The 15,461-nt window shown below is 36.2% G+C and overlaps 1 protein-coding gene across 1 annotated transcript in view; it reads right to left on the reverse strand.

The window, feature by feature from the left end:
- LOC144970529 (uncharacterized) overlaps positions 1 to 15,461 on the reverse strand; it is a 158,631-nt gene that overhangs the window by 35,504 nt on the left and 107,666 nt on the right. Inside the window, exon 3 of the mRNA XM_078910266.1 lies at positions 3,792 to 3,937. Coding sequence (XP_078766392.1) covers positions 3,792 to 3,861 — 70 coding nt within the window. The 5' untranslated portion in view covers positions 3,862 to 3,937. The remainder of the gene's footprint in view (positions 1 to 3,791; positions 3,938 to 15,461) is intronic.

Here is a 15,461-nt window from a genome sequence, read left to right on the forward strand (position 1 = left end):
CCTTGAGGCAACGCGTGTCACAGGAAACAGGAAGCAATAACAAATATTAGTTATATCTCTCTAATGTTGTGGGTCAAATCTCCTTGAAGGCCCGATTCAACTTTGCTTGAATGTTTGATATTCACATCAATTTAACCCTTTAACTCCCGTGCTCTGGAAAACATGTATTTAAACATTTGGCCGAAAAACTCGTCTTTCGCCGAGGGGGGGGGGGGGGGGGGGGGGGGGGGGGGGGGGCGCGCGTGGCTCAGCGTTACGGTGTCTTTGCTTCGTATCCGGAATGTGGTCTTGAGCAAGTCACCTCGCCCTAGCTCATTTTGCGGCGAGCACTGCGGCTGACGCCTAGGTTATCCCAGTCTTCCCTTGGAGTAGACTCTGGATACGAATTTCCCCTTTGGGATGAAGAAAAGAATTTTATTTTTATTTTATTTTATATTCAAATACCAATCGATTTAAATGACCCTCATCTTGACATACAATCTCAATGATGGGGTTTAGAGAGGACCTGGCGAAGTCCCAGGTTTGAGAGTTTTTGACAAGATGAGGGTTATTTAGATTGATAAATATTTGAAGGACGAGTTTTCTGAACAAATTTTTAAAATACGTGTCCTTCCCGAGTGCGGCAGTGAACTGGTTAAAGAAAGGCATATTTGTGACCCCTCGTCTCAAAACGGTATTAAGTCGGGATTATTAAGATGCCAGAAATATCGTGCTTAAGCTGAGTTTATATGCTTTATAGAGGAGAAGGAATATCATATTTTACTGTGCTAAATACCAAAGTTTCATATTTTTGCCCAGTTTGACTATAATTTGACTATAATTTAGCATCAGGTCCATCCCGACAAAATACCGTTTTGGACGGGGGGGGGGGGGGGGGGGGGGGGGGGCGCAGCGTGGCTCAGCGTTACGGTGTCTTTGCTTCGTATCCGGAATGTGGTCTTGAGCAAGTCACCTCGCCCTAGCTCATTTTGCGGCGAGCACTGCGGCTGACGCCTAGGTTATCCCAGTCTTCCCTTGGAGTAGACTCTGGATACGAATTTCCCCTTTGGGATGAAGAAAAGGAATTTTATTTTTATTTTATTTTATATTCAAATACCAATCGATTTAAATGACCCTCATCTTGACATACAATCTCAATGATGGGGTTTAGAGAGGACCTGGCGAAGTCCCAGGTTTGAGAGTTTTTGACAAGATGAGGGTTATTTAGATTGATAAATATTTGAAGGACGAGTTTTCTGAACAAATTTTTAAAATACGTGTCCTTCCCGAGTGCGGCAGTGAACTGGTTAAAGAAAGGCATATTTGTGACCCCTCGTCTCAAAACGGTATTAAGTCGGGATTATTAAGATGCCAGAAATATCATGCTTAAGTTGAGTTTATATGCTTTATAGAGGAGAAGGAATATCATATTTTACTGTGCTAAATACCAAAGTTTCATATTTTTGCCCAGTTTGACTATAATTTGACTATAATTTAGCATCAGGTCCATCCCGACAAAATACCGTTTTGAGACGTTGGGTCACATTTGTCATCATTCATCTTGTGAATTTCTAATTAATTTTTTTGAAATATCATGTGGGATTCGCTTCTTTCATCTCTTTGGGATTATGAGTGGGGTAGGGTGGCTCAGTGCTATGGTCTTTGCTTCAACCCGAACGGCATTGAGTTCGACTACCCACCGCGCTAGTGGCCTTGAGCAATCCAGTTGAACGGCGTGTTGTGACGATGCTACCAGGCGGGTTCGCGACGGTGCACGAATGCGGAAAGGACTTTGCTGATTGGGTATCGGCTTCGGTCGAGGAGCTGCCTAACAGCAAGTGCGCTAACAGTGCGCTAACAAGTGCGCTAGCAAGCTGCCTAACAGCAAGGGGACTTTCCACCTGTCCCACATGTACCCGATGTGGACAAGAACCCGAAACGGCAGAGCATCTAGTCGAACGGTGTGTTGTGACGATGCTATCAGGCGGGATCGCGACGGTGCACGAATGCGGACCGGACTCTGCTGATTGGGTCGATCGTCATAACATAGTAGTGTGAGAACCATAAGAGGCTGCTGCTGCTCTAGCAGCAAGAGGAGGCACTGGGAGGCAGCGAATCGGTTTCGGTCGAGAACCTGCTTCACGGCACGCACGCTCGCTGCATCAGTGGGGACTTTCCACTTGTCCAACATTTATTTACCCGTTGTGGTAACGAGCCCGAAACCGCAGAGCTAGTTAAACGATGTGTTGTGACGACGAAGCATCCTGGTGGTTTTGCGAATGTGCTGCACGAGTGCGGTACGGAATTTGCTGATTGGGTCGATCGTCATAACATAGTATTGTGAGCACCGTTAGAAGCTTCTGAGGCCTTAGCTCACAATGCGTCGCTGCACTGTGTTATTCTACTTTTCCCTAGAGAAATAATTCTCCTTGGAACCGAACGAAGATAATTTTATTCATCTTACTATCAAATGTATGAGTGGGCTTCTTTGCTTCTAATTCTCTTTATTCAATATTTGTAGTTTGCTATGCATTTATTTTTGTTTTGTTTCGTGCTGTTTATCTGGTCTTGTGGTATGACACTCGCTTTCGGATCGGAAGGTCCTGGGCTAGAGCATCGCTTGGCTCATAGTTGAATCCTTGGAAAAGACTCTTTACTCACATTCTCCCACCGTACACAGGTGTACAATGAGTACCTGGTCGTTAACAGCGTTGTCTCTGTCGAAAAAGAAATGTAATATCACCTAACATACGTCATATCTCGTCCTACATGTTAAATGTTGCTTTTGGCCGGGGACATCTTGTAAAGCACTTTGAGCACATTTAGTGGATATTGCTCTATATATAACAGCATGGGGGACAACGTGGCTCAGTGGTACGGTCTTTGCTTCGTACCCGAAAGGTACCGAGTTCAACACCCGCCGCTGCGTTGTGTGGCCTTGAGCAAGTCACCTCGCCCTATCTAGCTCACTATGCGGCGCTGCTATGCGGCTGAGGCCTGGGTTATTCCAGTCTTCCCTTGGAATAGACGTTAAAGACAAATTTCCCCTTGGGGATGAATAAACGGAATTTCAGTTTTATTTTATTTATTTTTAAAAAAGTTCATCTTTGTATACTGAAAGTAAATAGGCAAGGATCGCGGGATGCCGTGAATTACATGGAATTTTGTTTGACCCTAAAGCAGTTACCTTAATTAGCTGTCTGAGCCGAGCTTTGAGTAACCTTTCGATATAATAATATACTGTCACATGGTCACATTACATTTTGACATAAGACTTATACTGTTGTATGAATAGTACGACGGAGCCTTCGTAAATTATTTATTGTTTCTTTGGTTAATTTTGTTGTTGTAAAGGTTACGGGTTCAGGTTCGTTTTTAAAGACCAAGCAAATGATGATGATGATGATTATTATTATTATCATTATTGTTATTATTATTATTATTATTGTTATTACTATTATTATTATTAATAATCAGAGTATTATTATTATTACTATTATTATGATTATTATTATTATTATTATTATTATTATTATTATTATTATTATTATTATTATCATTATTATTATTAATATTATTATTATTATTATTATTATTATTATTATTATTATTATTATTATTATTATTTAATAATAATAATAATAATAATAATAATAATAATAATAATAATAATAATAATGATAATAATAACAAAGTAATATCATCATCATCATCATCATCATCATCATCATCATCATCATCATCATCATCATCATCGTCATCAACATTATTACTATTTTAAAAAAACATAGTCTATGAAGTGATATCCTTACCTGTTACGACGATGCCAGCCAGAAAGACAATGACCAAACAGATAATACGACCAAAGGATTCACTAGTCATGGCGCCAGCTATCCCTGTGTGCTTATGACGTCACCAGAAATTGTATCAATCAATGCAATGGTCAGATTGCTGTTACCTGGAACAAGTTTAGATAAAGACATGTAAGATAATGTTGGGTGAGAGAGAGAGAGAGAGAGAGAGAGAGAGAGAGAGAGAGAGAGAGAGAGAGAGACAGAGAGAGAGAGACAGAGAGAGAGAAGGAATAAAGAAAGAAAGAAAGAGAGAGAGAGAGAGAGAGACAGAGAGACAGAGACAGAGAGACAGAGAGAGAGAAAGAGAGAGAGAAATAAATAGATATAAATTATGGATAGAGGGATATTTATAGTGTAAGAGAGATCGATAGATTAATAGATATAAAGATAGGCAGATAGAGATAGATAGATAGATAGATAGATAGATAGATAGATAGAGAGAGAGAGAGAGAGAGAGAGAGAGAGAGAGAGAGCGAGAGAGAGGGAAATATCCATTATCATTATCTATATCATAATGTTTTAATTAATTATTTATATTATGTACCCGATTCAAACACTGGAATTCTAATGCCAATTGTGACATAATTTATACAGATAACTAAGAGTCATCTCCCCTGTTGCTAGGATAATGAATCAATTTTTACTTTAACCCGGCAAACAACCATGATAAGTCATACAGTTTATGTCAATATTTAATCCCCAGAGAGAGTGTAGCTGTGTTTTAAATCAAATTATTTCTGGCTTATGATTGCAGGTTCCTCCCCCCCCCCCCCCCAAACCATAATTCCCAAATGGCGTCAATATATTATTGATGTTGGCGAAGCTCAAAATAATACTATTGATGATTAATTTATTGCAAAATAATAGCTCTAAAAACATATACACATTAGTCTTCAAGTTAAATAATAATGTATAGGTCCGTATATGGAATATAATGTGTTTTAATACATTGCATGGCCCACACACACACACACACATACAAACACACACGCACACACTTTATATATATTTAAAGTATGATTATGATCAACTACTACAATATTGTTTCGAGCATTCGCTCTCATCAAGAAGGGAAAATGAAAGTATAGTTGATCATAAATATTTTATAAATAGCTCCTTTTCTCAAAAAGTTGAGCACTGTTATATAAATATGGTTTTTATTCTTATAATCTCTCTCTCTCTCTCTCTCTCTCTCTCTCTCTCTCTCTCCGTCTCTCTCTCTCTCTCTATTATATATATCTATATATTTATATATATATATATATATATATATATATATATATATATATATATATATATTCTACCTGACGTGCACTTATGTGAGGTCTGATAACCCAAATTATTATGGGCTCATTGTTGTAATGGAAATCTCAAAAAATGACGCAAAATATTGTCCATTGCAACAATAAAACTTTTAAGACTTTTTATGTTAACTTTAAATCTCAACAATTTGCCCTTAAAATGATATTATTAAAGGACACTTCAAAATTATTAATACTATGTTCCCTGGGTTCAACTTTCATTTTCAGTAAGTTTTAATGAATTAGAAATACTCATGAAATTATGAAAATGGAGACGAAATTCCGTAATTTTACGAATTTTTCGTAGTAATAGGCATGTCTACGCCAGGGTTCCAGAGCATCCTCTCTAAAAAACAAGTATGATCCCATTTTAAACCAAGTGTTATCTAAACAATGTAATGTATATTTACCAGCCTGAATAATATAAGCCATCTTTTATGTCATTTAGAGTTGTCCCCCTTCGGCTACAAATCCCCAATGTAGTTATAGCGAGGGGTAACTCGTTAATTTTGCCTAATCAAACGAAATCAAACTCAATTCCCAAAGGGCGATAGGTGAGTAGGCCTACTTGACGCTAGTGATAACAGGTAAACACGAACGACACCAGGGCGTAATAATGATAATAACAACGATAATCATAACACCATCATAGTCGTGAGCTTGCATTGATGAATATTTAATGATAAAGACAAGCTGGGTTGGACGTTATAACAAATCTATTCAATGGTGAAATGGGATTACAGGAGGAAATAGCTACATTCTCTATTATTGCCTGTTATCACAACGCCACCAACCTTGGATTTAGGGGTGGTTGGGGGCAGGGGGGGGGGAGGTGATCAAATGACAAATTATTCGTTTTAAATTTGAATATTCATAAGGCGCAATATCTACTAAACGTACTCAATGCGCGATTTATAAGGGCTCGCTAGACAAATTAATCAACACTTATCATGAAGGACGAGACGAGACATGACATGACGCCTGTGAGGCACTATAGCAATATTTATATGTTTCTTTTTCGACAAAGACAAAGCTGTTGCCGCTTAGGTACTCATTATACACCTGATTAACGAAAGAGAATGCGAGTAAAGAGTATTTTCCAAGGACTTAAATTATGCACCCCTATAGCGGGACTTGAACCAAAGGCCTACAGGCCAGAGGAAGAGTGCCATGCTATAAAGCCAAATACAAAACAAACAAAAAAAAAAAAAAAAACAAACAAAAAACAAACAAACGAACAACCCCTTTTCCCAACCGAAATTAAACCCCAAAAAATGAAAAAAGAAAAAAGAAAAACAAAACAAAAGAAAAAAAACAACAAAAAAACAAAAACAAAAACAAATAAAAAACAAATAAAACAAACAAACAAGCTTTAGTTTTTACATAACGTTATATCCAAATAGATGTCTTCAATCGCTTTACAAAAGGTTCCAAACAAGCAGGAACACTTTTAAAAATAAAATAAATAAAAATAAAAGTCCATCCATTTATCCAATAGGGAAAAAAATTGTCTCTAGGGTCTATTCCAAGGAAATACTAGAATAATCCTGGCGTTAGCCGCATTGCAGTGCCGCAAATTGAGCTAGGGCGAGGTATCTTGTTCAAGGCCACACGGCGCAGCGGCAGGTGATCGAACTCGTTACTTTTCGGAAACAAATCGAAGACCGTACCGCTGAGTCACTCTGCCGCTTTGTGGGACAAGAAATATGACGCCTACTTAGTCTCTATTATTCTAATCATATATTTTTATTTACAAAAACCCTTATACGACGTAGTTGCTAATTTACACATCTGTGTAAGGTGAAAGAATGTGAGTAACACGCCTCCAAGTGACACATTATTAGGAGAAGGCACAGATAAAGATCTGTGGGGCAGCGTGGCTCAGCGGTACGTTCTTTGCCTCGAACCCAAAAGGTACCGAGTTTAACTACCCGCCTCATTGTGCGGCCTTTAGCAAGTCTCCTTGCCTTAGCTCACATTGCGGCGTTGCACTGCGGCTGACGCCTGGGTTATTCCAGTCTTCCCTTGGAATGGACCCTAAAGACAAATTTCCCATTGGAGATGAATAAAGGGAAATTATTTAATTTTTATTATTCTATCTGAAAAAGTGTATATCAAACAATGCCAAAGCAGATAGAAAAATACAAGTAAACCAACATTTTCTTTCTTGAATTTGCCTCTCAGTTTTGTCTGGTACTGTTTCATACATACACACTCCTCAGATCTTTATCTAAAGAGCATCTACCACGATCTCAGCTTTGCGTCGCTAAAAGTTGGAATTAAACCAAAGCCCTATCAGTCCAAATCCCGAGTGTCCATACCATAAGAGCATAACAAAACAAAAAGAAAAGCTGCACTGATTTTCTGCTTAGAGCGAGCACATTAACAGATTTGGTGCAGCCTGCTGGTGACACCGCATCGATCATCCCCCACCACAGGAGAGAGCAGACCATTTTGTCTGCACACTTTACATATAATATGATGGATGGAATCAAGGCCTTCTATATTATTATAAAAACAAAGAATTTGTCGTCACTCAGCTCTTTGTTATTGATTTTAGCCAGCCCTTTTTAGGATTAGTTTTCACTGAATTATATCAATCAGACTATAAACGTTGAAGGTTACGCATAGTTTTGTGTGTAGGTACCGTATATCCGGCTGGTATATGTTGTGTGTATTTTAGCTAAACGCATGGAATCAATAGCTTCTAAAAGGCCACGATTAAACCTGTGTCAATGAATTGGCGGTAGTAAACAAGCAAAGTGATGAGAACAATGATGATATCAATATTGCCATAATAATGATGAGGATGATGATGATGATGATGATGATGATGATAATAATAATAATAATAGTAATAATAAAAATAATGATGATGATGATGATGATGATGATGATGATGATAATGACGATGAAGATAATAATAATAGTAATAATAATAATAATAATAATAATAATAATAATAATAATAATGAATATGATGATGAGGATGATAATAATAATAATAATAATAATAATAATAATAATAATAATAATAATAATAATAATAATAATAATAATAATAATAATAATAATGAGGATGATAATAATGAAGAAGAAGAAAAAGAAAAGGAGAAGAAGAAGAAGAAGAAGTAGAAGAAGAAGAAGAAGAAGGAGAAGAAGAAGAAGAAGAAGAAGAAGAAGAAGAAGAAGAAGAAGAAGAAGAAGAAGAAGAAGAAGAAGAAGAAGAAGAAGAAGAAGAAGAAGAAGAAGAAGGTGATGATGATGATGATGATGATGATGATGATGATGATGATGATGATGATGATGATGATGATGATGATGAAGATTATGATGATGACGATAACGACCACGATGTAATACAATTCTAAAACAGGATCACACCGAACACCAATTAGTCTTAAGCCCTATGTCTAAATCTGGCGGTTGTTTGAATATTGTTAGGGGATGATAAAGAACGTCTAACTGAAACCTGATTAAAGAGGGATTATTCCTAACATTCCCGAGTCGTCTGGAGACGGAGAGAGAGAAAAGTTCGAAGTATTTGAGGTTTAATTGTTTAAATCCTCATTAAATGACCGGTATGATGTGTTGATGTGTCAACCAAAAAACAAAAAAAAAAAAAATAGCTGATTTTCTGTTAAGTACAGCATCTTACATTCAAACACATACACACACAAACACACGCACACATACAAACACATAAAATAGAATAGTCACACATATCTTTTAAAACAAGAAAAAAAAAAAAAAAAAAAACAAACAAACAAACAAACAAAAAAAAAACCAACAACAAACAAACAAACCAACAAAAACAACCCCCCACCAAAATAACCAAAACAAATAAAAGCAGCAAAAATATTTTAAAAATGAAAAAAAATAAAAAGGAAAATAAACCAAAAAAAAAAACAAAAAAAAACAACAAAAACAATCCCCCCCCCTCCCAACAAAAAAAAAACAACACAAAAACAAAAACAAACCAAAAAACAAACAAAAAAGACAAATGAATAAAAAAATGTATGTGGTCTTAAAGCGAAAATAAAGAGAAAAAGAAAATGCAAAAATGCACGGTGTATTTGGGGAATAGGTTACCAGCGACGTGCATATCCATGCAGGTCTGACATCCGAACCTACTTATGGGCCTAGTTTAACAACAGTGTTGTAATGGACTATATTTTGCGTCATTTTATTTTAGATTTCCATTAACAACAATGGGCCTATAAGGAATTGGGTTATCAGACCTGCAAATAAGTGCACGTCAGTTACCAGTGAAAGCTTCTTTTTAAGAATAGGATATTTCTATGCACTCATTAGGCACATTGCGAACTGTGTGCCGTTATTGTGTGTTCTTGTTCATAATGCAGATGTTGCTGGTTGAAGCTCAAAAAAATAAATAAAAGTCGTCAAAATCGAATAAAAAGCTTCATTTCAATTAACGAAGACAGATGACGTGAACGTTTCGGTTTTTCCCTTTGTCAACAAAACACTTTGAGTGAATCACGCGTTTCATTCCTTGAGAATTGGTTGAAAAGGGGAAATCCGAAACGTTCGCATAATCTGTTTTCGTAAATTGAATTAATACTTCCATTCAATTTGACTGAATTTTTAATTTATAAATTATCAGCGGAATAATGTTTGGCATGACGACTTTCTTTTTTAGGGTTCTCATTTAGGTATTCTCTGCATTAATAATGATGCACTACGTATGAACTCACTCAACCCTAACACCGACTGTATCCTTTTACTTTTACCCCATGCCTATTTATTATATGCTTTGAGACAAGTTATAGGCGTAGTATCAAAGCTAATGTTATTTTGTTTTTGCATGTTACTGATAGTTTAATAAAACCATGTACATGCTCATTTTTAATACATTTTTTTCCAATTTTGAAAAGTAGCAAAAATCTCTAGGATTGAGTGAGTTAATATGTGCACTCTGGTTTCCAGATTAATTGGTTTGCTGTTTTTCCAGTTTATTGAATTGGTGGAATCGTTATAATTAGTTTAAAACATCGTATATAACGGTTCATATGCATCCTTAGGTTTTTCTTTATTCTACGGACAATATGCCGACTGACGACGTGGATGGAAGCCATAGAAAGATATAAGTGAGTGACCACATTTATATTTTATATTAGCTCTAATCAGCATTATCGAGCACTCTCGTACCTACAAGTACTCACCAACATTCATATATATATATATATATATATATATATATATATATATAATATATTATATATGTAATATTTATTTCACTCACACACATAAATATTATATATATATATATAATATATATATATATATATATATATATGTGTGTGTGTGTGTGTGTGTGTATATATAAATCATCGTTTGAGCAGTATTTAAATAAATACAAAATCTTTCTATTTGCCTTCAATTAACCAGCTCTAACGTGAGTTACAAAAGACAGTAAAGTAGGGTTTTTCATGTCAAATTCCCTTCTCTAAAGCCGTTCTTCCAACAGATTCTATGCAAAATCCGACGTCACCAACAAAATATCTACAGCATCATCATCGACGACAAAAACTGCAGCAGCACCATCGACATTAGCAGTAATCAATTCAAGTTACAGGCCGCCTATCCTTTCCCATTACTTCTCTCGTCTTTATTTCTAAAAATTGGTAATTGAAAAATAAGAATCAATCCATCAGTTCTTTTAGACGAAATAGCTCGGCTTTTGTACTTTTTCATGTCTTATTCACGGTCTATTTCAAGGAATTCTTTGTACCATTATTTATAGGGCTTATTTCAGCAAAGTCGTTTAAGCTTTCTTTTTCTTCTTTTTCTTTTTTTTTGACCAAAAACAAATGGGCATCTTCTAGTGTCTCATGTATTCTGTCCCACTCAAACAACACATGCGCAATGGTGACAGAGCGAAAATATCTAAAAGAGCGTAGATATCCTTAAAGAGTTAAAAGCCATTGGCCTCAGAGCCTGACAAGAAAATAAATTCCATCAAGAGAACGCATTAGGAGACTTTTAAAGGTAAGGACGGTCTAACGGCGGACCAGGGGACTTGGAGTGTTCGAGGAGGCTTTTAAGTCATCAATGTATTACATAGACCATTTATCTCTATTTACGTTGCCGGTCGGCGCGCTGAATGGCGATCAATGGGCGCAATTGATGCTTGAAGGAATTTTACAACAGATCTAGTAATACGTCCTTGCAAGTCTCCCCCCCCCCATCCTCTCCCACTAAAGAATTTGAATCGCTGGTTGAAAAGTGTTTCAAGAACAAGTGTTGTGTCTGACTATTGTTGGTGTTATTAATTTAAGTGTTGAAGAGGAAGTTGGTCTGCCGATTTTTTTTTTTTCGGTTTAAAGGACCGATGCATTCGTGAGACAAATGACGTATCTTATAGCTTAATGCCCAATGGCATCATGGTCGACAACTTAAGTCTTTTAAAAGTTATTTATGCAGAAAAGCAAAACACAACAAACAAACAAACAAAAAAAAACAACAACAACAAAACAAACAAAATAACAAGGAACAAGAACAAACTCTCATTCTCCAGCCAAAAAAAAATATAGTAAAACAAAATTTTAAAAGAAAAGAAAAAAGAAAAATTCTTCAAAAAAAAAACCCACAATGATAAGAAAAGAAAAAAAAACAACAACAGAAAACAAAACAAACAAAAAACAAAAACAAAAAAAAAACAAGAAAAACAAACAAAAAAAAACACACACACAAGCAAACAAAAAAACAAAAAAACAAACAAACAACAAAGATACACCCAAATTTAAAAAAACGGAGAAATAAACGAAAAAACTCCCCACTAGCATGAGAATCAGATGGATTTTCAAATATTTGGACGGCTACAACGTGATTAATGATTTTCGTATTATCAAAACAGCGATGGATGAAACCACACTTAATTGGATTCTCGGCTTTATAAAAAAAAAAAAACTCTTTATTTGAGCACATTACGCTGATATTTCGCAACATAAAAAGCTGACGTTACCTTTTCTGCCGTATTCTGGAAAAACACACATTATAAAAAGTTAGCCAGAAAACTCGTTCTTCAAATTATATTGATCGATTTCGATTTAAATGACCCTCGTCCTGACAAAAACTCTAAAACTTGGGACTTCGCGATCATAAAGTCAGAGGTTTGAGAGTTTTTGCCAAGATGAGGGTCATTTAAATCGATCGATATTTAAAGGACGAGTTTTCTGGCCAAACAACATAAATTTTCAGAGAACGACAGTTAAAAAAACACAACAAAAATACACCCACAAAAACGTAAGCTTTTATAAAGCGCAATATTCAATAAATGTGCTCAAATGGCTTTACTAAGGGAATTTGTAGGACGACTTTTCTGGCCAAAGTACGTATTCTTTCAGAGTACGGCAGTTAAAAATACAACCCCCCCCCCCAATAAAAAACCCCAAAAAACAAAAAACAAACAAACGTGAGTTTTTATATAGCGCAATATCCACTAAATGTGCTCAAAGCGCTTTACAAAGAGTCCCTGACCAACAGCAATAAGTAACATGTAGAACGGTACATGACATGACATGACGCTGTTTGGCGAAATTACAATTTTTTCCGACAGAAACAACGCTGTTAACGGCCATGTACTCATTTTTCACCCGAGTACGGCGAGAGAATGTGAGTAAAAGAGCCTTTTCCAAGGACTCAACTATGCACCAGCGAGGCTCGAACCCAGGACCTTCCGATCCGAAAGCGAGTGTCATACCAGAAGACCGCATAGCCGTACAGTTAACTGGTTAATTTGAAAAGTGTTTCCTGTCCCGCTTTTGTTCAACCTTTTGATTTGATAAGTGGAGTTTATATGAAAGTGGGACAAATCCAACGCCTCCTGCCAACCCTTTCGAAACATTTGTTCCCCCCCCCCCCCCTTCCAAAAAAAAAATCCCCAAAAGAACTTGGGCAGTTATACAACGCAATATCCATTAAATGTGCTCAAAACGCTTCACAAGAACTGTTTAGACAACAGGAACATTTGACTCGTAGGACGGAACATGACTCTTGTTAGGTGATATTACATTTTTTTTTCAGACAGAGATAACGTTGTTAACGACCGGGTATTCATTTTACGCCTGAGTACCATGAGAGGATGTGATTAAAGAGCCTTTTGAAAGGACTCAACTATGCGCCGCTTAGAGCTGGACTCGAACCCAAGACATATTAATCCGATGGCAGGAGTCATACCACGAGACCACATTACCATAAAGACATTTTCATAAATTACAACTGTGTATGTATTATGTGCAGCACTGCCTAGTAGAAACATACCAGTTTTACAATTTGTGGGTTGATGGTTCGAGTCCTTCTGCGGGGGATTGATGAGGGAGGTCAAAGTTGAGTCCTTGAAAAAAAGACTACTTTAGACCTGCGTATTTGAAAACTGAAAAATTCGTAATTCTTAAGAGAAAAGAATTTACTCGCTATAATTAATTGTGACTCTTCGTCTCGAAACGGCATTATGTCGGGATGAATTGGACCCCGAAAAGTGACTCTAGAATTAAATTCATAGTAAATACCAATGTTTGAGCTTTGGCATTGTGAGAAATTGTCTTCATTCTCTAACATAACAAATCCAAACAACCCCCTAGTTTCATGTTTTTTGTGTCAATAAATTCAATTTTTGCACGTAAGCCATCTCGACATAATACCGTTTAGAGACGGTGGGTCATAATTTTTTTTAAAAAGATGCCAAATTCAATTTTAAATAAATAACTAAAAATACTAATAAAATGTCCTTATTCATCCCATAGGAAAAATTTGTCTTCAGGGTCGATTCTAAGGGAAGAATGGAATAATCTAAGCGGCAGCCGCAGTGCCGCGCCCCAAACCGAGCTAAGGCGAGGTGACTTGCAGCGCAGCGGGTATTCGAACTCGGTTCCTTTCAGGTACGAAGCAAAGCCCGTACAGCTGAGCCACTCTAAAAAAAAAGGTTAGAAATCTCAAATTTTTCTTTTCGTCACTCTAGGTAACTCGTATATCTATTGTCCTCAATCAACGTGCACTTATTTGCAGATCTGATAACCCAATTCCTTATGGGCTTATTGTTGTAATGGAAATCTCAACAAAATAATGACGCAAAATGTTGTCAATTACAACAATGTTAAACTAGGCCCGTAAGTGGCTTCTGATGTCAGACCTATATATTCACACGTCGTCCACAATGAAATATATAAACTTAATACAATCTGGATGACCTTGTGGTATGGCACGTGCCTTCGGAAAGGGCCGTCCTGGGTTCGAGTCCCGCGCATAGTTGAGTCCTTGGAAAAGTCTCTTTACTCACATTCTCTTACCGTACTAAGGTGTAAAAAGAATATCTGTTAACAGTTATGCAGGAATGGTGGATAGCTCATACGGTAGAGTCACGATCTCCCCGGACAGGCGGAATCGTACCAGTAAGGTAGCGGGTTCGCGCACCAATCGCCGCCGCGAATTTTTAATTCTCACTTCATTTCTTGTTATTATCAACATACGTCTGTTCCTCTCACTATTTCGAAATAACAAAAATATGCTGCTTTGATTTGTCAGATTTTAAGTACCTTTATAAAACACCCATCAAAATTAAGCTATTAACCTCTATCTATCACATTTAAACGATGTTTTGTAACTTTAATTTGTAAAATTAAAATTACAATTACACAAGACTTCTATTTTTGAATTGTTTCTGTAAAGCACCACTGATATTATGGCGATTATGGCTGGTTTGCGAATGGATATTGGCATTACATAAATTGCCTATCACATAACATTTAATCTAGTCGATGGCAAACTAAAATCACTTATTTCAGAGCCATTGGAAGAGAAATATCAAATTTATTTAACAGTAACAAAGAGAAAAAAAAACCTAAATTATTTAACTCATTCTAAATAAGTGCTAACTAATATGTTTATCTAAATACTCTACCCACCTTCTGCAAAAACTGTTAATAATCTTATAGCAGAAAAGAATCGTAGGTACTGCTATAATATAAACACATACTTCAGAAATAAATCCAGGTTTAAACTAGAACTGGAAAACCGATTTCTAACTTTTAAAATGGATTCACGAGCTATTGTGAAGAAATTATAAATATTTAAATACATAGCACTTCTTGCATGTAAAAAAAAAATGTCATGTTAGCTGTTAAATATTTTATTTTAACAAAGCACTCAATTTGATTAATGTAAATTGATAGACAACTGAAAAAGACTATTAAAGAAACGAATATAATAGAATGCGAATCCAGAAATACAATTAATGAAATAGTTTTAGAATGCCAAGTTATGCGCAATAACTCTTAATGTAATTGAAGAGTGGTTTCCCTAACTCCGT

Source organism: Berghia stephanieae, chromosome 4, assembly GCF_034508935.2.
Source record: "Berghia stephanieae isolate SIO BIC M18660-M18661 chromosome 4, UCSD_Bste_1.3, whole genome shotgun sequence".
Classification (NCBI taxonomy): Eukaryota; Metazoa; Mollusca; class Gastropoda; order Nudibranchia; family Aeolidiidae; genus Berghia; species Berghia stephanieae.